Consider the following 23523-nt stretch of genomic DNA (forward strand, 5'->3'; position numbering starts at 1 on the left):
GAAATTTTAAAGGTGTCTTAATTCGTCCGAATTTGAACCAGATTTCAGTATTTTCCAGACTATAACTGGAGACCACCCACAAGCAAGGCGGACACACAGAAAGCTTAATCCCACTACCAGTGGCTCTCTGCATGCATCAGGGAACACAGTAACTCCCAAGTAATTATTACTCTTGGCAGGTAGAATATTTTCTTTCTGATATTAAGTAAGAATATGTATAGCTATCTACCATCATAGATGTAGGTCAAATCTGTGATTTTGAAAAACCAATGCAATTATAATAACAAAAAGTTCTATAGAGTACTTAGTATTACCTGGTACTATTCTTTGTTTTTGAATTTATTTATTTATTTTGAGAGAGAAAGAGTGTGTGCATGCAAGCGGCAGAAGGCAGAGAGAGAGAGGGAGAGAGAATCTCAAGCAGGCTCCACACTGTCAGCACAGAGCCTGACCGGGACTCAATCCCACCATGAGATCGTGACTTGAGCTGAAATCAAGAGACGGACGCTTAACCGATTGAGCCACCCAGACACCCCCACCTGGTACTATTCGAAGCAGTGTGCAAACACGAACTCACTTAATCTTTAGAATAACCCTATGTGGTAGGGGCTATTTTTATCCCTGTTACCTACAGATGAGAAAATCAAAGCAGAGAAAAAAATTAATTAAGTAGTGGAGGTGAGCTTTGAACCCAGACACGCTGGTCTTGAGTTTATACTTTACCATGACAATTTCCTGCCTCTCAAAATCAAAACGGAGCCCCACTGACATAAATCGTTGTTGAATTCTGTTACTCTATCATTATGAATTATAATCGAAAAATCAGATTTATATTTCATGCTACATTTTTTCAGATTACTTGCACATATCTTTTATTCTTCACTGAACCTAGAAGAAAACCATGAACCATAACATTGGCACCCAGGATATTAGACACTGGATGAAGAAATGATCCATTAAAGAGGGATCAAGAAAGAAGACATATTTCATTATCCTTTAAAAAAAATTCTCACTTCAGATATAAAATATTAACATATCCCATGTTTATTGGGATTTTAAAGCATTACTCTCATCAGTATCATATATTAATAAGAGATTTATGCAGTGAGAAGAAAGGTGCTTACTGCCACGAAAAGGCATAGCCGTACAAGAGCTGTAAAAAGGCAGGCCTGTGAGTAAGGGTGAGTGTGGGGTTGGAGGGCTTGACAGTGAGCTGCTGACTTTCCTGAATGATCTTTGTCTACCTCCCAACACAGGGAGGGCAGGCTGGGCTGGGAGTGCGCACAGACAGGCAGCCCTCTGGAGTCGAACTGCATCTGGGTCCCAGCTCTGTCCCTTATTTGCGGAGCGACTTTCTTAACCTGGGGGATTTCAGGAGACAATGCAAGAAAGCAGCACTCCAGCACATAATAAGAGCCCCCCACAAAACATGTAGCTTTGTTGTTGTTTTTCCCTTCTAAGAGCCAGCCTCTGGCAAGGAATCCTTGAATCTTGTTCTTTTTTTAAAAAAAGTCTTAAATGTTTTTATCTCATTTTTGAGAGAGAGAAAGACACACACACAGAGTGCAAGTGGGGGAGGGGCAGAGAGAGAGGGAGACCTGAAACCCAAAGCAAGCTCCAGGCTCTGAGCCGTCAGCACAGAGCCCGATGTGGGGCTCGAACTCACGGACCATGAGATCATGAGCGGAGCTGAAGTCGGACGCTTAACCGACTGAGCCACCCAGGCGCCCCTGAATCTTGTTCTTAAAAGCATTGACACCTTGGGGCGCCTGGATGGCTCAGTGGGTTAAGCGTCTGACTTCGGCTCAGGTCATGATCTCGCAGTTCATGGGTTCTGGGTTCAAGCCCCACGACAGGCTCTGTGCTGACAGTTCAGAGCCTGGAGCCTGCTTCGGATTCTGTGTCTCCCTCTCGCTCTTTGCCCCTCCCCCATACGTGCGCGCTCTCTCTCTGTCTCTCTCTCTCAAAAATAAGCTGTTTTTGAAAATGAAAAAAATAAAAGCATTGACACTTTAAAGGCACAGACCACACCATGGTGCGCAGGGTACCAGTCTGTTTAAAAATACTCAATTATTTTAGATACTATATGTTTGGTTCCAGTTTGAGCAGGTTCGGCAGCTATTGAAATTTTTTTTTTTTTTTTTTTTACTTAACCATGAAGCAAAAGAACATTAATATTTAGGTCTGGTTCAGGGTTTAACAAATTCATGCGGTTTGTTGCTGTTGGAGATTCATGATTCCACTTGGTTCAGCGTCCATGCCTGCGAGGCCCGCCTACCAGACCCTACCACTGCTTCATTAAGCTTCCTCAAACATTCTTAAAACTAAATCATTCATTTAATCAAAATCCTCCCATGGCTCCCCATTACCTTCAGGAAGAAGGATCCAAATGTCTCAGTTGGCCACAATCCGGCTCCAAAATGGAGTCCAGTCTCCAGCTAGGCCAGAGCCCTGAGAAACCCCAAACTGGCCATACTGGGTACTTCTTCCGAACCTGTGCTCAGATCTGTCTCCCTGCACGGAAGGTACGGCCTTCTGTTCTCTGCCTGTCCTAGCCTTTCCCACTGCTCAAAGCTTCCACAGCCATGTCTCTAGTGTCTTCTTCAAGGACTCCGGTGCCCATTCATTAGCTTTTCCCCTGGACTCCCATAGCCTCAGACAGTCTGTTCCTCTTAGTTTGGCACTTTGCGTATGTCAGTAATTCAGTTAGTCACTTCGTCTAATGTTTATTGACAGCCTACTCAGTGCCGAGTACGGTGCTGGGTGCTGAAGCTACAACCAAGGTAGACGTAGCACCTCCGTCTCAATTGTAACCTCTCGAGGGCGAGGGGCATCTCTTACACTTCTTTTGCGTCTCCCTCGCTGTCTAGCACAGTGGCAGAAACACCGCAAGTCATCAATAAATGTCTGTGAATGAGTAACTGAGTTCAAAGCCTGATTGTGGCATTGATCATGAGGTTGATTGCCCAATATGGGCTTTCACCCTCTTGCTCTCAACTTGCTGGGTGTGCCTGGAGAAAAAGAGAACCTCTCTGTTTCCATCCCCATTTAACAAAGCAGGAGGCAACAGATCTTGGCTAAAGCAGAAGGGCCTCCTTCTGCTCTTCCAGAGGCGCCTGGAACCATCCACCAACTCTCGGTGGACAGGCAATGCCAATGGACAAGCTTGTGCATCTCTCACTGCATGTATTCTGTGTATGGGTCTAAGCTGCCCTCCCCCCAGCCCCTCTGGTAAGCCGAGTTCCTGAAGGGTAAGATTATGCTTTCCCCATACCTATTCTTCTCGAACAGTCCCTGGCACATAGTAGGGGCTCAATACAACTTTGTTGAAGCGGGGGAATGAATGAAAGTAAGCTGTCTTCTTCCATGTTATTGCCAGCTGAAGCAGTTCACCAAACCACCCCCATTTCCTTCCATTTCCTTTAGGTTACACACTGAGAACCAGTGATATTGACTTGACCTCTCCAAAGCTGAGCGAAGTGCTCTGAAAGGCAGCTGCTGAAGAGCTGTGTCCTAGAGAAAGCCACCTTCCTGCATAAGGCTAAATGGAATCATCTATGTTTGGTATTAAAACCTGACTGCCTTGACGTCAAAGAAGGTCTGTGGGTTTGAGGGGACAGTAGAAACTCTGTTTCCATAGCACTGTACAAATGACTGCCTGATGTTTTTGTTCCCACTTTTTTTTTTCTTGGCCTCCTTTCCAGGAAATGGACTGGAGGAGCTGGCAATTGATTAAAAATAGGTTTTGTGTGAGGAAAACAAATACAGGCTCTGCAAAATTAAAGTCCCCGCATCTCTCCGAATGCTTGCTGCTAGCTATGTTTAGGCCTGGAGTTCAGGTCTCTTTGGTGCTGGCTGGAAAAAGCCTCAGGTCAAGGAAAACCTTTTCCCTCTATTGTAGGATCATTACCTCTTAAGTCTCGTGGCCCTGGTTTATGACCCTAGTGGGACTGTTTCCTGATGGAAAGTTCAGTAAAGTCTTTTCCTGGTGGCTTTGCCCTTGGAAACTTAGCACCACAGACAGGGCCTTGACTGATGCCCGGGGCTGGGGTCCGGGCCCCAGGTAGGTGAAAACCATTTCCAGGCTTAAGGACCACGTCCCCGTGACCCCTCTTTGTTGCCTAGTTCAATATTTTATCTTCCTGGTGAAAGGGGCGTTCTTCTTTTTGGTACTTTCCAACAAATGTCACTCCTGTTTCATTAGGCCTTTACTCATGCCCGGTCCTGTGCCAGGGACCGGGGATAGAGATAAGATGAAGTCATGGTCCCTGCCTCCAGAGAACCCAGAGTTTAGCACCACTCCTCATAAAGTTCCTTGAGAGCCTTGAAGACAATACTGCATAACTTGCTTTAAGAAAGTAAGAAAGTCAGGGGCGCCTAGGTGGCTCAGTCCGTTAAGCATCTGACTTTGGCTCAGGTCACAATCTACTTACTCAGTTTGTGAGTTTGAGCCCCACTTCGGGCTCGCTGCTGTCAGCCCAGAGCCCGCGTCAGATCCTCTGTCCCCCCCACCTCTGCCCCTTCCCTGCTCAAGCTCTCTCTCTCTCTCTCAAACATAAAAGAAACATTTTCTTAAAAAAGTAAGAAAGTCAGTTAATATGAAGTTCAGATTGACAGGAAGATAAACTGGGCTTAGTCTTCACTTTTGAAAAAAAAAATGCACCTAAGGACTCAACTGAATGGAATTTAAAGTAGGATTTAGTTTATTCACACCTTTTCCAGAAACACACCTAAATTCAGAGAGAAAGGCGCGCCTGCAAGGAATCACTTCGCAGCCTCCCAGGGGGCCTCGGCTCCTCTCCATCCTGGGCCCGCAGGTGTGAGCCTGCTCCCAGCACCCCCACCAGGAGGCCAGGAAGTGAGAAAGGAGGGGGAGCAGGCCAGAGGAGGGAGGAGAGCAGTGAGCTGGGCGAGGGAGGGGGGAAAGGAGAAGGAAGGACAGCGGCAGGGAGGGGGGCATCAGGGGAGGCCAAAGGAAAGATAGCAAAATAACCCCAATTCCCCTAGGACCTATTTTACATTCCTTTGATCATTTTTGGAAGGATGAGCTCAGGAAGTATAATTATAGCCATCACTGCTGCTGAGGAGGGAAGTCCTTTACAAGTGTTAGTTATTATTACAACATGAATAATTGAACCTCCCAGATAATCCCCAAACCTCATTTGAGTCTTTAAGTTTCTCTTCCTCCGCCGCCAAACCTTTGAACGAAATGAGGCTGGTGCAAGGGAAGAAGGTAAAAGGCTGGTGCCAGTCTCCCCACCTCTCCGCCCTACCTCCAGTCAGTCAGGTCTTAATCCTCAAACCGCAGGAATGGGCCCCCCAATACCAAGAGTAGGGGGTGGGGGTCTGGAGGATGCTGCATCCATCTGACTCCTCTGGATCCAGCTCCCTCCGGGCCCCCTCTGCCAACTCCTCCCTTCCCCCTCTGTCTCCAGGCCCTCAGCACTCCATCTTTCATGCAATACCATTCAGTGGCTTATGGGGTCAAGTCCAAATTGCTTACAGGGTCAAGTCCAAAGTCACTCCTGTGGCCAGTGAGCCCTCCATGATCTGGCTTCTGACTACAGCTCCGCCCTTACCTCCTACCCCCTGTAGAACTCTCCCCACCCCCACAACTGCTGGGAATACCTTCCCCGCCTCTACCCCCTTCTGGTTTCTTTCCCAACTCCTTCCCTCCCCTTTACATTTCAGCTCCCATGTCACCTCCCCCTTCACACTCCCCCAGAAGCTCTGACTTTCAGTCATTTGGGTCATCAGGGTCCCCAGTATATCCACTGGTCCCCACTGTACCTATCACACTCTGTTGTATGTAATCAATTGTTGTCATGTCTGTCTTCCCTACGAGTCTGGGAGTTCCTCAGAGGTATAGACTCTGTATTCCCACCACCTAAGTATGTTTTTTTAAATTATTTTAATGTTTATTTATTTTTGACAAAGAGAGAGAGAGAGAGAGAACGCAAGAGGGGGAGGGCAGAGAGAGAGGGAGACATAGAATCTGAAGCAGGCTCCAGGCCCTGAGCTGTTAGCACAGAGCCTGATGCAGGGCTAGAACTCGATGAACTGTGACATCATGACCTGAGCTGACGTCAGATGCTCAACTGACCAAGCCACCCAGGCACCCCTAAATATGTTTTGAAAAAAAGAATAAGTGACGTTTTTGCAATTAGAGGGCAGAGAGCCGAGTGACGAAACAAGACTAGCACTGAGCCTGCTCCTGCCTCAGGGCCTTTGCACTTGCTGTTCTTGCTGCTTGAAAACACTCTTTCCCCAGGTATCTACTTGGGTTGCTCTCTCGCTTTGTTCCGGTCTCTGCACAAATGTCACCTCCTCAAAAAGACCTTCCCTGGCTCCTCTGTCTCACACAGCACCCTCACCCTCACCTACCTATCTACCTCTCCTGCTTCGTTTTTTTCTCAGAGCTCTGATCACCACCTGGCATATTTTATATCCATGTATTATTGACTGTCTTCCCTATTAAAATACAAGCTTCATAAGGGCAAGGACTTTTATTTTGTTTGCTGCTGAGTCAGCAGTGTCTAGAACAGGCCCAAGCCCAGAGAAAGTGCTCAGTAACTATTTGTTGAATGTTGTTGAACTTGGACTTAAGACAGAACTGGGTTTGAACTCTACCTCTACTGTTTTCAAGTTCTGGGTGACCTTGGGCCAGGTGTCTGCCTCCTCTGAGCCTCACTCTCACCATCTGTAAAATGGAGAGAATAATCCTACATACATCACAGGTAAGAACAAAATGAGATCGAGTATTCCAAAGCACTTAGCGTGATGCCTGGCACGGATAAAGGAGGTAATGCTTACTAGCTGAAATCTGTTGACAGACCAACATCTTCCATTTCTCTGATCCCTACCGTGTGCCCTTGCGCTCCCCCCACCCCCCGCCCCGCCTCAGCCCTCCTAGTGCCCACTGTGGTCAAACCATCATTCCTGTGCCGGGGCGCTCAGCACTTACTTGCCACAGTTGTAGAGATCACAGCAGAAGCAGGTGTTGCCCCGGATGCGAGGCGTGCAGAATCCACGGCTGAGGTGAGGGCAGTTCACCTGAGGGCACACAACAGTGAAGAGATGGGCTGGCACTGGATGGGAGGCAGGACCCTCTGGGACTGGAAATATGAGTTAGTGACTGATGGAGACGGTAAGGATGGCTGTGAAATGAACACACCAACGCAGGAGAGGGATGGGGCTGGGCACGGGGCTGGCTGACCTGTGCCTGACACAGCCACCGTGTAGCTGGGGTCCGTCCAGCCTCAGCCACAGCCCTCAGTGCCCCATCCCTGAAGGGCGGAGATGCAGAGGAGGAAGGACGGGTGGAAGGACAGGCGGAAGAACAAATGGCAGCAGGAAATGAAAGTAGGTGGGGAAGGGGAATGGCTGGGGGGGGGGGGACAAGGGGCGGGGGATCAGATGGGGAGGAAGACAGAAAGGCTGTCACATGCACTTTGAAGTACAATAGTACCTCTCTAGCTGCCTGGGTAAGGTTCCTCAGAACCCTCGCGGAAGGAGAATTTTTGGTTGAGGAACTTATGACCTTATATAGGAAAAATAGGGTTAGGGGGACCAGGGTTACAAGTGAACCTATGGAAGTCATTAATATTTTTACAGTCACCAAGTTAACACAAGAAAGCGATCGCCACGAAATCAGAACAGCAATGACATTTCACACATCTCGAGTTTGCAAAACTTGTAAAAGATCCATTTCCATTTACCGTCTTCTGTTGGAAAGAAATATTCCAGACTCTCGTCCTTTATGGATGCAAGGAAGTGCTTGTGAATGTGTTTCACTGTGTTATAGAGAATATTTGTAGTAAACAGGCACTTTTTCTATATCGGGTCCTCCATCCAAATGCTCACTGCCTTTCTGATAAGCTGTTGGCACGTGAACGTTTCTACTCCTCCCTTTGAACCCATGGGTAGTTAGAAAAACAGTAAATTTGGGATTGGGTGCAAAGTAGGGGGAGAAGTGAAAGGCAGAGCCACAATAGAAATATCTGCCCTGGGGCGCCTGGGTGGCGCAGTCGGTTAAGCGTCCGACTTCAGCCAGGTCACGATCTCGCGGTCCGTGAGTTCGAGCCCCGCATCAGGCTCTGGGCTGATGGCTCAGAGCCTGGAACCTGTTTCCGATTCTGTGTCTCCCCTCTCTCTCTGTTCCTCTCCCGTTCATGCTCTGTCTCTCTCTGTCCCAAAAATAAATAAACGTTGAAAAAAAATTAAAAAAAAAAAAAAAGAAATATCTGCCCTGATGCGTTGGGAGGAGGGCCATCGCCCCGCCTAACTCCAAGGGCACCATTCACATTGTATTTTATGACGAATGGTAGTTTCATATCAAAGGAATCTCTGGGTTGGGGGGCAATTATTGTGCACACACACAAGCAGGCAGTGGGGTTGCGTTAATTTCTGAAAGTGGCCCGGAGTCGTGCTTCACCTCACTGCCCGCTGCCTCTAGTTCAGCGCAAGGCGGCATGGAACACGAGGAGAGCTGCGTAGGGCAAGCGAGAGAAGTCGTCGTGCATTAGCAGACTGGCCTCTTGGGGTGTCATGAGAGGGGCCAGGCCCACAGTCCAGGCCTTCTCAGAGCCTTAGAGTGGACCGGGCTTCTCGATTACCCTCGTTTGGCTTCCTGACCCCTCCTGCGTGTGAGACCCAGGCTCTGCCTCCCTGGTCCAGGCCCAGTGCTCTGGTGAGGCTCCTACTTTCCCTCCAGCTGGGCACCGAGTCCGGGCGACCAAACCGCCATCCACAGAGCTGGGGGAGTGGCCTGCCCTGTGGCCTCTGTACTCATCTGTCCCTCTTGGGATCAAAGCCACACACGGAGAGGCTGCCTGCTGGGGTCAGAGGGGCAGCCTGTGGCCACAGAGCAAAGTAAATCTGATTAGGCCTCTTGAGGCTCCAACCTATGACCGTGGCCTCATTAGCACTGTGCTCTGACCCACTGAACAAATCAGCTACAGACACCTAACAGCAAGCCTTAGGCCCGTGAAAAGGAGTACAAGGAAGGGGGTTTCAGGCAGAACGGAAGACTTTCCCCAAAAGTAAGACATGCAGCCTCATTCTGGCTCACCTCCTCAGCCTCCTTCTGGGATGTCTTGGGGACATAGTGGCACCGGTTAGCATAGAGTGGTTTCAGATCCTGGAAAGGGAAACACCAAACCAAAGAAGTGTTGGTTTTGGAAAATAAAGCAGCAAGTGCTCTGATGGGTAATAAAAGATTTGAACACACACATGCACACACACGCACACACACAGACACACACACACACACACACACACACGAGTAGGCAGTGGGTTGGGTTAATTTCTGAAAGCGGCCCCTCTATGGACCCTGAGAATCTGAGGATTAGATTAAGATGTTCTAATAACTGCTTTCTGTTGGGCCACTTGGTTAATGAGAAATTCGGAAACTGACTAAGAAATGGGTTTCTTGACATTTCCTGTCTGGTTTTCTTTTATTTCCAGTCTTTGTCTTCTTCCAAAGAGTCCCCAGGGAACAAGATTCAAAATTCTTACAACACCATACTCTCAAAAGGAGGGAGCCCAACTCCATCAATGAGTTCTCATCATCACCTGAGGACAGGACACGGGCTGGCTGACATGTGCTCCCTGCTGTCATTGCCACAGCTTTTCCAGAAGGAAGAGCTCAGGAAGCAAGCCCCAGGGGGCTGAGCAGCTACTGAGACTACTGTAGATTTCTTAAAAAAAAAAAATTTTTTTAATGTTTATTTATTTTTGAGAGAGACAGAGGCAGAGTGCGAGTGGGTTAGGGGCAGAGAGAGAGGGAGACACAGAATCCAAATCAGGCTCCAGGCTCTGGGCTGTCAGCACAGAGCCCGACACGGGGCTCAAACTCGCAGACCGTGAGATCGTGACCTGAGCCGAAGTCAGACACGCAACCGACTGAGCCACCCAGGTGGCCCTCTTTAAAAAATTCTTTAAGTTGATTTATTTATTTTGAGAGAGACAGAGAGAACATGAGTGGGGGAGGAGCAGAGAGAGAGGGAGACAGAGAATCCCATGCAGGGCCCTGCACTGTCAACACAGAGCCTGATGCAGGGCTCGAACTCACAAAACCATGAGATCATGACCTGAGCTGAAACCGAGAGCTGGACACTTAGCTGACTGAGCCACCCGGGTGTCCTGAGACTGCTGTAGAGTTTAACTCAACTACACTATGAGCCGTTTTCACTCAACTACACAGATACTAGGGATACTAGGTAAAGACAGTGAACTCCAAACACACAGCTAAAGCCCAGAAAACTAACATGGGGCTCAAGGGCAGCTGGTTTACCCTCCTGGCTTGGCCAGCTTCCTGCTGAGGGAACTCCCAGGCACGGGGGTTGGGGTAGAGCAGACAGGCACCATCCAGGGCTGCCTGGAAACTTGCAGGCAGGGGATGTTGTTCACTTCTGGGGTGATGCTAAACATCTCCTGAGTGGTGGTGGAGCTCTGGCCAAAAGCAGGTTAGGACGGGACAAGAAGTTCATGCAAACTGACCTGGGGGCATGGCCAAGCACCTTCCCTCCTGCCCCCACTCGCCATTTTCAAATCCCAGTGGCTGCTTTTCCCACGGATGATTTAACATCTCCTGATCCTGACACCCCAGTGCCTCCTGCCTCCCAGCCCCATCGAACACCTAAGACTTCCCATCAGCTGCTTCTACAGGGACCTCTTGTTTGTTCACTGTTCTGAAAGTACATTGCCCTGTTGGCTGAGGCTGGAGTTAGGGGGGAAAGGAGCGAGGGTTCTCATGTTCACACGCAGCAGGGTTTATTTTCCGTGTTTGCACAATAGCAGAGACCACTATTATCTTGTGGAAAGGGAGGCTTGATACGCTGGTCACAGCCCTCCCGACCTCCTGGTTCTGCAAAACGCATTCAGCCGCCAACTGCCCAAGATGAAGACAGACGTGTGTGACGGTTGCCCCTTTGCTGCCTCTGGCTGCTATTGTGCACTGAGACCCCGGAGAAGGAATAAGCCCTGGCAACTGGGAGGTAGGAAAAAGTCACTTCGTGAGGGCTCGGTGACCTTTCAAATCCGAAGGGCTTCCGACTCTGGAGCAAAGAGATGGAAATGGACATTGCTTTATGTTGAGTGCCTACTCTGTGCCAGGCCCAGTTTGCACCCATTACTTCATATCACACTCAGGTTGAGCCTGAGAGGTAGGTTACTCTTACATCCATTTGGAAGAGGGGGAAACTGTTACAAGAAGGCAAAATGACCTTCCCAGATGGTTACAGGCCATGTTGGGGGTGGGGAAGGAAAGAACTAGGAGACGAGAGACAAGGAAGAAGACATATTTAGAGGGGCGTGTAAGAAGGTAGGTCTTGAGAGGTAGCTCACACATTCCCAAGCCAAAGGACAGGGCAAGATAGTGCTGAGAGATTTCAACAACAAGAAAGGCTGGCTTTAGGGGCACCCAGCTGGCTCAGAGGAGCACACGACTCTTAATCTCGAGGTTGTGACTTCGAGCCCCACGTTGGGTGTAGAGATGACTTAAATATAAAATCTTTTAAAAAATTCATTGTTTATAAAAAGAAAGCCTGGCTTTAGCCCACCCAAGCAGTGCTAGGATCCAAAAGGGCCTTTCGTTAAACTAGCCAACGGACATTGCCATACATTAACAAAGCCTCCTTTCTCAAAACTCTCTGGGTGTCAGTGAGGGCTGGCAGATGTCTTAGGACAGGTGCAGTGTAAGCAGAAAGGTTTTCTAACAGATTCATCCAGCCTTAACCCAAATCCATGAATCAAACACTTTGCTGCAGGCCACTAACTGTAGGAAGTACAGAGGGCCTGGAGTCAGAGACACGTAGGTGGTCGTTAGAGGAAACTTCCAGTAAGTATAACTTGGATTTTTCTCCATTGCCTTTGACAGAGGCCAGTGCTCAAAAACATTTAGGAGTGTCAAGGAAACGCAAATCAAAACTACACTGAGATACCACTTGATTCCCACTAGGATGGTTAGTGGGATACTAGAATCAAAAAGTCAGATCATAAGAGTCGGCAAGGATGCAGAGGAATTGGAACTCTCCTACATACGCTTCTGGTGGGAATGGAAAATGGTGCGGCTAGGTCCTCAAAAGGGTAAACGTGGTTACCATATAGCCAGGCAATTCCACTCCTAAGTATATACCCAAGGAAAACAAAAACATATGGCCACATGGTACATGCATGTTTAGAGCAGCATTATTAATAAAAGCCACAAGCTGGAAACAACCCAAATGCCCATCGGCCACTGAATGGACAAACAACATGTGGTATATCCATACGGTGGAATATTATTAGGCCATGAAAAGCTATGAAGCACTGATACATGCTACGACATGGGTGAGCCCTGAGGATAGCACACTAAGTGAAAGAAGTCAGGTCTCAAAAGACCATGATATTCTATGATTCCATTAATATGAACGGTTAATTAGCATAGGGAAATCTATCAAGAAAAAAACAAGTAGACTAGTAGCTGCCTAGGGCTGAGGCGACTAGGGGTAAAGGGAGGTGAGAGTCAAGAGCATGGGCTTCTTTTGGGGGATGATGAAAATCTTCTAAAATTGATGTGGTGGTGGTTTCCACGTAACAGTGAGGATACTGAAAACCACTGAACTGTACACTTTAAGTGGGTGAATTATATGGGATGTGAACTACATCTCAATAAAGCTGTTAAAAAAAAACACACTAGGAGTGGGAGGAGGAGGGAAAAAGAGGAAGCCATTTTAGCTCATGATGCCATCAAAATCTACTGCAGGCTTCTTGGCCACTAGGCCTCTGTTACCATGGAGACTGCCTCAGAGTGAATACTGCTTGTCAAATGGGGATAATAATGCTTGCCCTACATATCTCACAGGATTGCTGTGGGTCTCCAATGAGACAATAGATGTGAAGGCACATTTAAAAGCTAAATACGCTACACAAAAACAAGGCATTATTGTTATTAAGATGGCTCCTGTTGAATACCAATAGCACGCATGCCATGATTGGCTGCAACCACGCTACACACAGCCACACAACTGGGTGCTTACTCAGAGGGTCATATGCAAAAATGATAAGGATTGCTAAGTTAGGGTGGTGGGCTTGTGGATATTACAAGTTCCCCCATGTATCACTGGCCTTTTTAAGAAGAAAAAGATGAAGAAGATGGCTGTTCTCATCTAAAATCAGAAGGGATGGGTCTGATAGAGGGGCCTACATTTAAATTCTCAGCCCGGAAAGAAAATCGGGTAAAGACCCTCTCTCTCTCACCCCTTACTCTGCCCTCTGCCCAGAAATCCTCTCCTGAGACACCAATTCGGAGACTGCTTGTGGGGAAGCACCAACCACATGAGTCCCTCCAATCTTGGCAAATGAAGGACTGACTCTTACTCCTGAGAGGAGGGTCCAAGAGCAAGTTGGAATTGAAATAATAATGTCACAGATCATCCTTCCCCAGATCCAACCATACCCATGAGGCTCCCTCAACATGACCTGCACTATTAGCCAGTGATTGAAATGGAATAAAGTGCCATTGATCTACAGAAGATTCTGGTAATACAATTTTGCTCCAATTCAGTTGTTTTGGAAAGCAAAACAGTTCCAACTAGTTCACGAGGTGTTTTCATTCTCCCTGCTGATTCAGTAGGAATGAAAGGAGTACTTGTGTTGGTTGTGGGGGCCCAGTAAGTTGCTGTGGCTCGCTTTTGATTTGGGTTTGTGGGCTGGATCAGGGCTATGTTACAGCCTCCCTGGGACCTAGGCACTTTTGCTTTTGTGGGTCCGTCTCCCCGTTAAAAAATATTGAAAATTATATTTTCTTTATTTTTTTTAAAGGTTTATTTTGAGAGAGAGAGCGCTAGTGGGGGAAGGGCAGAGAAAGAGGGAGAGAGAGAATCCCAAGCAGGCCCTGCACGGTCAGCATGGAGCCCGACACGGGGGTCAAGCTCACGAACTGTGAGATCATGACCTGAGCTAAATCAAGAGTCAAATGCTTAACTGACTGAGCCACCCAGGCGCCCCTTCTTTATTTTAATTATATCTAATGACTGCATTGGTATAAAGACAAATATATTTATATTATACGGAAAAACTTTTTCTTGACCTAAAAGCTTATCATGTTTCTACAGATTTGAAAAGAAATGCTAATATTTTACTGAAACCCTGAAAGTCCTATGGGCCACAGGCGTTGTGCCTATTGTGCCTGATGGAGAAGTCAGCCCTAGCAGAATAGTCTGGAACACTATGGAATGGAAAGTACTGAAAGAGGGGCGAGGGCTCCTGTAGACAGCCACACAGGAATGCCCTGAATCCCAGGTTTCCTCAAACAAGAGCACAGGTTCGGGTTTCAGGAGTAAAATGGCCTTTCTCAAGGTGCAGCTTCTCCAGAGGAGGAAGGATTTGGCACCCGCACTCCAGGACTGGGCTCTGAGTGGAGGCTTCTAGCTCTGGGGCCTTCTCTGGAGCCCAATCCTATCACTAAACGCCAACCATGGTTGTAGGGACAGCAAAGTTCAGGTATCCGAGAAAAGGTGACTCTGTCCTCATGGTCTGTTCTTGTGGCTGCTGAAGCCTCCAAGGCTCTCAAGTCATCGGCCTCCCTGCTCTTCCCTGCCTCCTCGCTCCCAATGTCACCTCCGAGTCATTCCCCCGGCCCCAAAGCCCTTCCCTCTGCCTTTCCAAATCTCAGTTACGTGTCAAAGGCTTAGCTCTCACCACCACGGGGAAGCCTGTCCTGGCCACTGGAGTCCAGGATAAACCGCTCTGGTACTTAGAGTTTATACCCCCGGCTCAGCCCCTGTTCTCTAGATGACCGTGTGTCCCGTGGTGTCCTCGACTGTCGGCAACCTGAGACACGGATCTTGTTTTCTCCCTCTTCTGTACCCCTCACAGCACTCGGCACACATCTCAGCACACACTCAACTTTGCTGTATCGTACAATGGCTTGAACCCAGGACTGAAAGTACTCACAATGTGTCTCGCGGCAAAGACCCCGTCGACGATGGCACAACAGAAGGCCGCAATCACCCCAAAGCTGATAAAGACGATGGAGGCCACCAGCTGCGAGGGTGAGGGGGTAACAAAAGTGTCTGTTAGCCTTCCACTCTTGCTGCTTCTGGAGACTAGATGGTCCCCAAGAGAATGCCAGCCAATGCAGAACTCTGGCCGGCCACCCCATGAGGGTGCTTTCTTCAATCATCCAGGATGAGTGGGAGCCGAGGGAGGCAGGGAAGGGGCCACTGAAGCACGTTCCCCATGTTCAGGGCAAGCTAAGAAACTCATTCAGTGGGTCTGTCAGCACCAAATGAACATCCAGCCTATTGTCCAAGGAGGAACGCGTGTGGCTCTTCCAGGCTCAGACTCAGGAAGATGTCGGACCTTTGACATCATGTGGTCCAACCCCCTATTTTATTTACTGGTGGATTGGAGGCTCAAGGAGGGGAAGTGGTGTGCCCGGGGTCACCATCCGGTCTGGTGCCCACCAACTCCTAGTCCAGTGTTCTTCTCAACCCCTCGCAGTGGGCACTGATGAAGACAGGGATCGTTCTGAGGCCCCACACAAGCCTACATGGCCTTCTGCATTGTTGAAGAAAGAACAGTCAACTTCATAAGATGTAAATACCAAAGACAAATACCAAAGTAAATACCAAAGACATTTGCCAAGGGTTGAAGTCTCTGGAACTGATCAACTAACTCTGTGTAATATATACAAAAAGTTTTCTTTTTTCTTTTTAGTATTTATTTTCTTTTTCTTAAAAATTTTTCAAATGCTTATTTCTTTTTGAGAGAGGGAGAGACAGAGTGCGAGAGGGGGAGGGGCAGGGAGAGAGAGGGAGACACAGAATCCGAAGTGGGCTCCAGGCTCTGGGCCGTCAGCACACAGCCCGACCCAGGGCTTGAATTCACAAATCTGGAGAGCATGACCTGAGCCAAAGTCGGACGCTGAACCGACTGAGCCACCCAGGCACCCCCCAAAATTTTTAAGTAAGAAAATGTTTGCTTGAACCAGACCGCCCTATACTCAACATGTTATATGATGAACATATATGCATATGTATATGCCTATATATGTATATGAGTGTATATATAAATGTTATATCATGTTATATGATCATGTTAAATGACAAGTTTTCCTAATAATTTGTCTTCCACTACAAGGGTGATACTACAACCCAATGCGGGGGAAGGTGCTTACAGGGGCAGGGGCAGGCGCTGCCTAAGCCTACCGTCTGCCTGTGTTGACCCTCAGAACTAGATGGAATCAGTGTTTTGCTTTCTTCGGGTGTTTGGGGGCAACGAGGGGGGAAATAGCATGGCATTAAACTGCTCTCCCGGGCAAAATCAAATCAAAGTCAAGGCCACCCTAAGGTTCTCCCTCCTCTACAGGCCAGGAGGAAATACTCATCTCCTTCAGGAGTTGTTCAGAAGCCTCTCCCCATAAATCTCACTTCACAGAGCTACAGAGAATTGGTAAATAATGGATGAACGATGTCATGAAATTGGCATTATCAGCTATGCTATGATCAGCTCTACAATTAAAACTCTCCCGTTATTTTGAATAATGTAAGCCCCAAGTGCAAACACAACTGGCAGGGGAGGCGGGGAGTCCAGGTGAAATGGAAGAAGAGAACTATGAGCTGTCCCTTGAGGGCGATTCATATGAGAACATATGGTTAGAGTTCTCTGTCCCTGGAGCTATGACGTTATCTGATTAAACTTGCTGTTAAATAGACCCCATTATCAAAGTCTAGATGCCACAGAGGCTTGTACTAGGGGAGCCTAATCAGTCCACCATCTGACCACTCACCAGGCGTCTTGATTTACAAGCCAATAAAACTACAATATGCTTGCAATTCGGTCCATACCAGGAAACCCAACAGCTTGCCCTTGTGGCCCCTGTTAGGACATAGAACTTTCTAAGTTTTACCTCCTGTTACATGTTCCTTCTTCCTTTGAACATTACAACACACTTAGCTTTGAAGTATGAGTCGTGGGAATACTTTAGGTTGGCTTCATAATTTTGTCTTTTGTGTGCCCCAAGGGTGACTTGTCCTCTTGATCTAAGTCTCCTAGATTTTAATACCCTAAAAGGCAGGAGCCCTCTGCAAAAACCTTCCCCAAAGGTTATGCATCTGAGAGGGAGGAGGAGAGCAAAGGGCAAGATCCAGAATATTCTATCTCTTTCACTTAAGGAGACCAACTAGGGCACTGGGGGAGCATCGGGCAAGATGAGAACAAGTCGCATACCACAGGGTCACTTTCGAACAAGTTCCCTGGAGGCTGAGGAGAAAAGGCAAAGGAGCAGTTACTTTTGTGGCCCAATGTGGGCAACCTTAAGAAGTGTGTTATTTAATTCATAAATATATTCAGCTTTTTCAGACAAAGAGTGTAATTCTATAGCGATGCAGACTTACCATCTGCCGTTTGTTCTCGACAAGGTTTGATCCGATGATTCCAAGGAACGATCCAAAGCCGAGCTGCAAAGCAAGATGGCAAACATAGCATGTGGGAAGGTGGCCAGCCTGGCCACACAATCGTTGCAGCTCCTGGATATGATTCAGGACAACGGAAAAGAACTGGGGTATAGATGCTAAAGTCACATGCAATTGTTACACAGATACAAGGTGTTCAATAAAAGTGCTTCCCCCACTATTTGCAAATTTTTTCCTCATAGAAATAAATCATACCTAAAAGCTACGAGTAAAGGTCAACCAGAGCGTTTCAGAGCCTGCCTATCTCAATGTCAATATCCATTACCTAGCGCGTGACTGGTGAGTCAGTAAGAGACATGTAACGGTGAAAAGCACACATTATATTCTGATCTGAATCTTTTTTTTTTTTTTGAAAAGAGGCCTTCTACTCTGATGCATGGATTACAAAATGAAGATTTGAAATAGCAGTTTTCGATGCATCCGGCACACTAATCAAACCCAGGAAGTACTTTAGAAATCAGCAAGCACCTTAACCTAGACTTAAAAAAAAAAAACCAACCCTATTTTTTGAAAGCTTGTATTTGTGGCTGACCCACTGCAATTTATGTTAGCACTTATTCACCTCTTCTTCCATCTCTGCTTCATTTATGGACAGAAAGCATTCATTAGAGGGTGAACAGAAATGGCAGCGTAAAACCCTGCGAAACAATTTCCCTGTCTAAGTGGATAGGATGATGGCTCAGTGTAGCGGGTCCCACTTTCCTCTCACTTCTGCCATTAGCGGACTGAGGTGGCCCATCTCAGCTGAACACGATCACTAATGAAGGCTGCCGATAGGGGTAAAAACGGAAGAAGTAAAGAGTGGTGAGCATGGGCCAATAAATCTTAACACAAGCTCAGCAATGTAGTTGCGAGTCTCTTAACCTCACTAATGGTCCCGGTTTCCATCTGCAGCCTTACCATGGCTAACAGGGGCATCTATTTCAGTCTGAGGCCCCCCCAAGCCTTACACCTGTGGTTGGAAATCTAATGGCCTGGAGGGCGAGGCAGGAATGTGGTGGGCTGCCTGGGGGGGCTGGGTCGCTGTCTCAGAAACCCAAGGATGAAAGGGAATGAAGGGAAGGAATGAATACAAGTTTCCAAGGACTCATTCTTCAGGGCCACTCAGCCAGCAACCCCTCTTGGGAAATAGAAGCCGAAGTGTATGAAGAGTATATCATGTGCCATCCAAGACTCTACTGAGAACATCCTCACTCAACAGGTAAACTATGCCCATCTCCCACCTGTTCTTATTTGTTTGTTTGTTTGTTTGTTTGTTTAGAGAGGGAGAGAGTGGGGGAGAGGCAGAGAGAGAAACTCTCAAGCAGGCTCCTCATGGTCAGCACAGAGCCCGATGCGGGGCTGGATCTCACAAACCACCGTGAGATCATGACCTGAGCCAAAATCAAGAGTTGGACGCTTAACTGACTGAGCCACCCAGGCGCCCCAACACTTGCTCTTAGTTTAAATGTAATTGAAATGTGTTGTTTTATACAGTATACTGATTAAAACCTGGTTCTCACACCAGCCTGGCTTCCTGCCCCAGCTCTTCCACCTTTGTTTGTGGGATCTTGAACAAACTGATTGGCTTCTCTAAACCTCAGTCTCCGAATCTGGAAAATGGGGACTAGAGTGGTGGCTATCTCGTAGGGCTTTTGCAAGCACAAACCAGGATGATACATTGAAAGAACTTAGCACAGTGCTTGGCACACAGTAAGTACTCAGGAAATATTAATTATTGTTCTAGTGATTATTACCATTAAAAACTTTTTTTAATGTTTATTTATTTTTGAGAAAGAGAGAGAGACAGAGCACGAGCCAGGGAGGGAGAGAGAGGGAGACCTGGAATCCCAAGCAGGCTCCAGGCTCTGAGCTATCAGCACAGAGCCCAACACAGGGCTCCATCTCACGAGCTGTGAGATCATGACCTGGGTCGAAGTTGGACGCTTAATTGACTGAGCCACCCAGGCGCCCCTGATTAGTATCATTTATGAAGACATTTAGTTTCTGAGCAACTCTAACCCAATTTGAGCTGGAAAATCTTATCATTGCTTGCTGTATTTCATCACAGCTTCATGTTTTCTCTTATCCACACCTCCAATATATTCCACAGCTTTTATTTTTTAGGAAGAATTCCATGAATGGTTTGTGTTCATGGCACTCTGGACCACTTGTGGAGACTGTGAGAAAATCAGAGGCAGTCTCTTACATGGAAAATAAGTCCTTTGAGCAGCTTATCAGTTTCCACAGATATTCACTTAATGGCCTCCTGGACCCCAACAGCAGTCTTGACCTTCAGACAGGAAGCAAAAAACCTCGTCATTCCTGGCACTCTCAAATAACTCTGATGGTAGTGGCCAGGAAGAGGTGGGCTGAAGCCTTATGGAATTGACTGGAAAGACAAGGCACCTGGGACCGAAGTCCCAGGTTAGACAGTTACTTTATCCAGTTCCCTCCTTTTCTTTCCATTCCATTCTAATCCACTCCGATTCATTCAACTTTCCAATATTCACTAAGCACTTGTGCCAGATAAACAGGATGTGGTCCCTGCCCTCCAGGGGCTCCTAGTCCAGTGAAGGAGAGACAAACTGTGGGTTAAGGACCGCAGGCAACATATAAACATAGTGCTACAGGAGAAGAGAATCATTCATTTTGTATTATATCCTTGGCTCTGCTATTTGTAAACTGTATGACCTTGGGCTAGTCCCTTAACCACTCTGTGCTTCAGGTACCTCACTTATAAAATGCAAACCATGATGGTAACTACCACACAGGGCTGCTGTGAGAATTAAATGAGGTAAAGTATGTAGTGTGACTTCTAGTAGGTATATACCCAAAGAAAACAAAAACACTAATTCAAAAAGATACATGCACCCCTCCATTTATTGCAGCATTATTTACAATAGCCAAGATATGGAGGCAATCTAAGTGTCCCCTGATAGACGAAGAGATAAGGGAAGATGTGGTATGTATACGCAGCCATAAAAGGGTGAGATCTTGCCATTTGTGACAACCTGGACGGACCTGGAGGGTGTTATGCTAAGTGAAGTAAGTCAGAGAAAGACAGATACCATATGATTTCATCATATGCAAAATCTGAAAAACAGAACACATGAATAAACACACAAAAAGCAGGGTGAGACCTATAGATACAGAAAACAAACTGATGGTTCCCAGAGGGAAGGCGGGGGGGGGGGGGGTGGAGGATGAGCAAAATAGGTGCAGGGGAGTGAGAGACACAGGCTTCCAGTTATGGAATGAATAAATCATGGGAACAAAATGCACAGCATAGGGAACACAGTCAATAATATTATAATAACGTTGTACGGTGACAGATGGTAGCTATCCTCGTGGTGAGCACAGCACAATGGTTGAATCACTATGTCATACACCTGAAACTAGCACGGCATTGTGTCAACTATACTCAAATAAAAGAAAACCTTTTTTAACAAAGTACGTGGTGTGACTTGCATGAGGTAGGATGCTAAATAAATGTTAAGTCTAAGATTTCACAGAGGAGAGGACATTTTAACATGGGGTCAAAGATAGGTAGAGATCACCAGGCAGGGAACTACTGTCTTTTGAGTCATGCTGGAAGAATTCACTCACCTGGATGACAGGCTGATGAACTCACCAGTGTTGCAAAAACTACCGTACATTTGAAAAGCATGTGAACTTAAAGCAACGTGTGCCCTCCATTTTGGTCACAGTAACGCTATGGAGTTGGGTGGAGCTGATACGATTCCCATTTGATAGACAAGAAAATGGTGGCCTAGAGAATTGCATGGACTCATCCCCTCTTATAGCAAGTTACTGACAGGGCCAGGAGTCCACAGGTGCCCTGACCAACAGCTGGTGTTCTTTCAGCCACACTGTGCTGCATTTGTGGTGTGTCAGTAGAATAGTGACTTTTGTCACTTCCCCTCCCTCTCCAGGAAAGAGGTTCCCTGCAAGGATGGAGTGAAAAATCCTATCTGAGGAAGAGCTGAGGGGTTGAAAATAAAAAGGGGAAAATCAACAGAATTTCCTGAAAGTGGGCAGCTACTTCTAATCGACTGTTTACTCTCCTGAGACCCCAGAAAGGTAAGCTCTTTGGCTATCCCTCGAGAACTGCAGGGAATCATGGCAAGTGTAGGCCTTTGGACCTACATCTTGATTCCCCATTACCTGAATAAATAACCAATTTGTTTTGATTTGGCTGCCCTCCACTCGTTGAAGGAAAACACAAATCGTTAGACATCAAAGTCAGATTTAACGGCTCTTTTTGGACTGGGCCGATTCCCATTCACTGCACCGAGGCTCAGAAGGATTAGTCATTCAATACATGTTAATTGGACATTACTCTGTGGCAGGCACCGTGCTATATCTGTGATTTGGAGGCCAGAAGTAGGGGCGGGGATATGATACTACAACCAATGAGACTCACCCTCAAGGAGCTATAATTAGGTAAACTGGTCCACAATTCCTTCCCGTAATCCTGAAATCCACAAAGCTCTTAAAAACGAAAGGTTGTTTTTTTTTTGTAACTAACTTGGTGGCAAAACCTTGAACTGATGTGAGATTACTTTACAATCTTTATCCACTTAGTATAAAAACTCAGTTTATTAGAGGAATATGAAAGTGCTTGATTATGGGGTTTTTCTCAACCCCCCTGGGATGTTAGATAATATAATATATGCACTGTATTATCCTTCTAAAATAAAAAAGAAATCTAGGGGCACCTGGATGGCTCAGTCCATTGAGCATCTGACTTCGGCTCAGGTCATGATCTCACGGTTCATGGGTTCGAGCCCCACATCGGACTCGCTGCTGTCAGCCTGTCAGTGCAAGGCCCGCTTCGGATCCTCTGTCCCCCTCTCTCTGCCCCTCCCTCACTTGTGCTCTCCATCGCCAAAAAATAAATATTAAAAAAAGAGGGGCGCCTGGGTGGCTCAGTCGGCTGAGCATCCGACTTCAGCTCAGGTCATGATCTCTCAGTCTGTGAGTTCGAGCCCCGTGTAGGGCTCTGTGCTGACGGCTCAGAGCCTGGAGCCTGCTTCGGATTCTGTCTCCCCCCCCCCACCCCTCCCCTGCTCACGCTCTATGTCTCTCTGTCTCTCAATAATAAATAAACGTTAAAATTTTTTAAAAAAATATTTAAAAAAAGAAAGAAAGAAATCTAAATTCTCCAACACATCTGGCCCAAGGATTCAGATAAGGGATCGGGGACCTGTAAAAACAAAACTAAATGAGAATATGGCCCTACAGATGCCATAAAGCAGCATGTATTTTCCAGGAACCATGAGTAGGAGAAATCTATGGTAGGGAGTTCAAAGATGGCAGACGCCACTGTGGACCCCCGCGGTTGAAAAATGTCCTGCCTTGTCTTTAAGTTGGGATAGAACAGAGAATTTGGATAAACAGAAAGGAAACGCAGGGAGGACATTCCAGACCGGGGGAACAATGAAAATGACAGCAGCAAGGCAGAAAAATCCAAGTTGCGTTCAGGACCATGAACTGACAGTTTTGGCAAAAGAGGGGGGAATGGGAGACCAGACCAAAGGCATCTTTGGAGTGCTGTGAATGACAAAACTAAGGAGGGTAACAGGGAGCCAATGAAGGTTAGAACTTTACGGCATTACAAGTCTTATTTAGCAAATCCAGATTCAAGACCCATCTTTGAAATGTACCTTAGGGGTAGGAACTTTATTTTAGAATGATTTTATATTTTAGAGACATTTTCAACAAGAGGTGGACAAATTTCTCCCTAATTCACAATAAACTACAAACTTCCACCATCCAGAGCTCAGTATGTTTCCTTAGCATGCTTTAGTCTAAACTTTGTTGGATTTATCAAGAGTCTTTACATGTGAAGATGAAGCCACATCTGCCTAAAGAAAGTTTCTGGGCCATTATTGTGAATGATCCCTGCTGTCTCAGTTTCCTACTATCCCAACGGTAACTCTGATATAATTTTTCCATTATCTCACACACACACACCCCCACCTTGTGAACGGGGCTGAAACTCCTATTTTTTTTCTCCTAAAGAAAACCCAGGCTGGCATGGGTCTTAGCAGTACAACAACTGGGGAGAGGGTACAAGAAT

At 46.9% G+C, this 23523-nt stretch overlaps 1 protein-coding gene and 1 long non-coding RNA gene across 3 annotated transcripts in view; one reads left to right on the plus strand and one right to left on the minus strand.

Annotated features, from left to right (window-relative positions):
* The window catches only part of TMEM255A (transmembrane protein 255A), a 56440-nt gene that overhangs the window by 21880 nt on the left and 11037 nt on the right, over positions 1–23523 (minus strand). Inside the window, exons 3-7 of one of the 2 annotated variants that reach the window (XM_040468045.1) lie at positions 17382–17444; positions 14938–15027; positions 9071–9139; positions 7469–7540; positions 6965–7053 (exon numbers count right to left, since the gene is read on the minus strand). In XM_040468045.1, the coding sequence (XP_040323979.1) occupies positions 6965–7053; positions 7469–7540; positions 9071–9139; positions 14938–15027; positions 17382–17444 (383 nt within the window). The remainder of the gene's footprint in view (positions 1–6964; positions 7054–7468; positions 7541–9070; positions 9140–14937; positions 15028–17381; positions 17445–23523) is intronic. The other variant, XM_040468046.1, reaches the window with a different exon arrangement.
* Positions 2–22377, plus strand: LOC121025490 (uncharacterized). The gene is made up of 4 exons (XR_005788073.1): positions 2–12; positions 11417–11529; positions 16433–16437; positions 22355–22377. It is a non-coding gene; the product is annotated as an uncharacterized LOC121025490 (long non-coding RNA).

The sequence above is a fragment of the Herpailurus yagouaroundi genome, unplaced genomic scaffold (assembly GCF_014898765.1).
Source record: "Herpailurus yagouaroundi ecotype Mexico unplaced genomic scaffold, PumYag 67641, whole genome shotgun sequence".
In the NCBI taxonomy this organism is placed as follows: domain Eukaryota; kingdom Metazoa; phylum Chordata; class Mammalia; order Carnivora; family Felidae; genus Herpailurus; species Herpailurus yagouaroundi.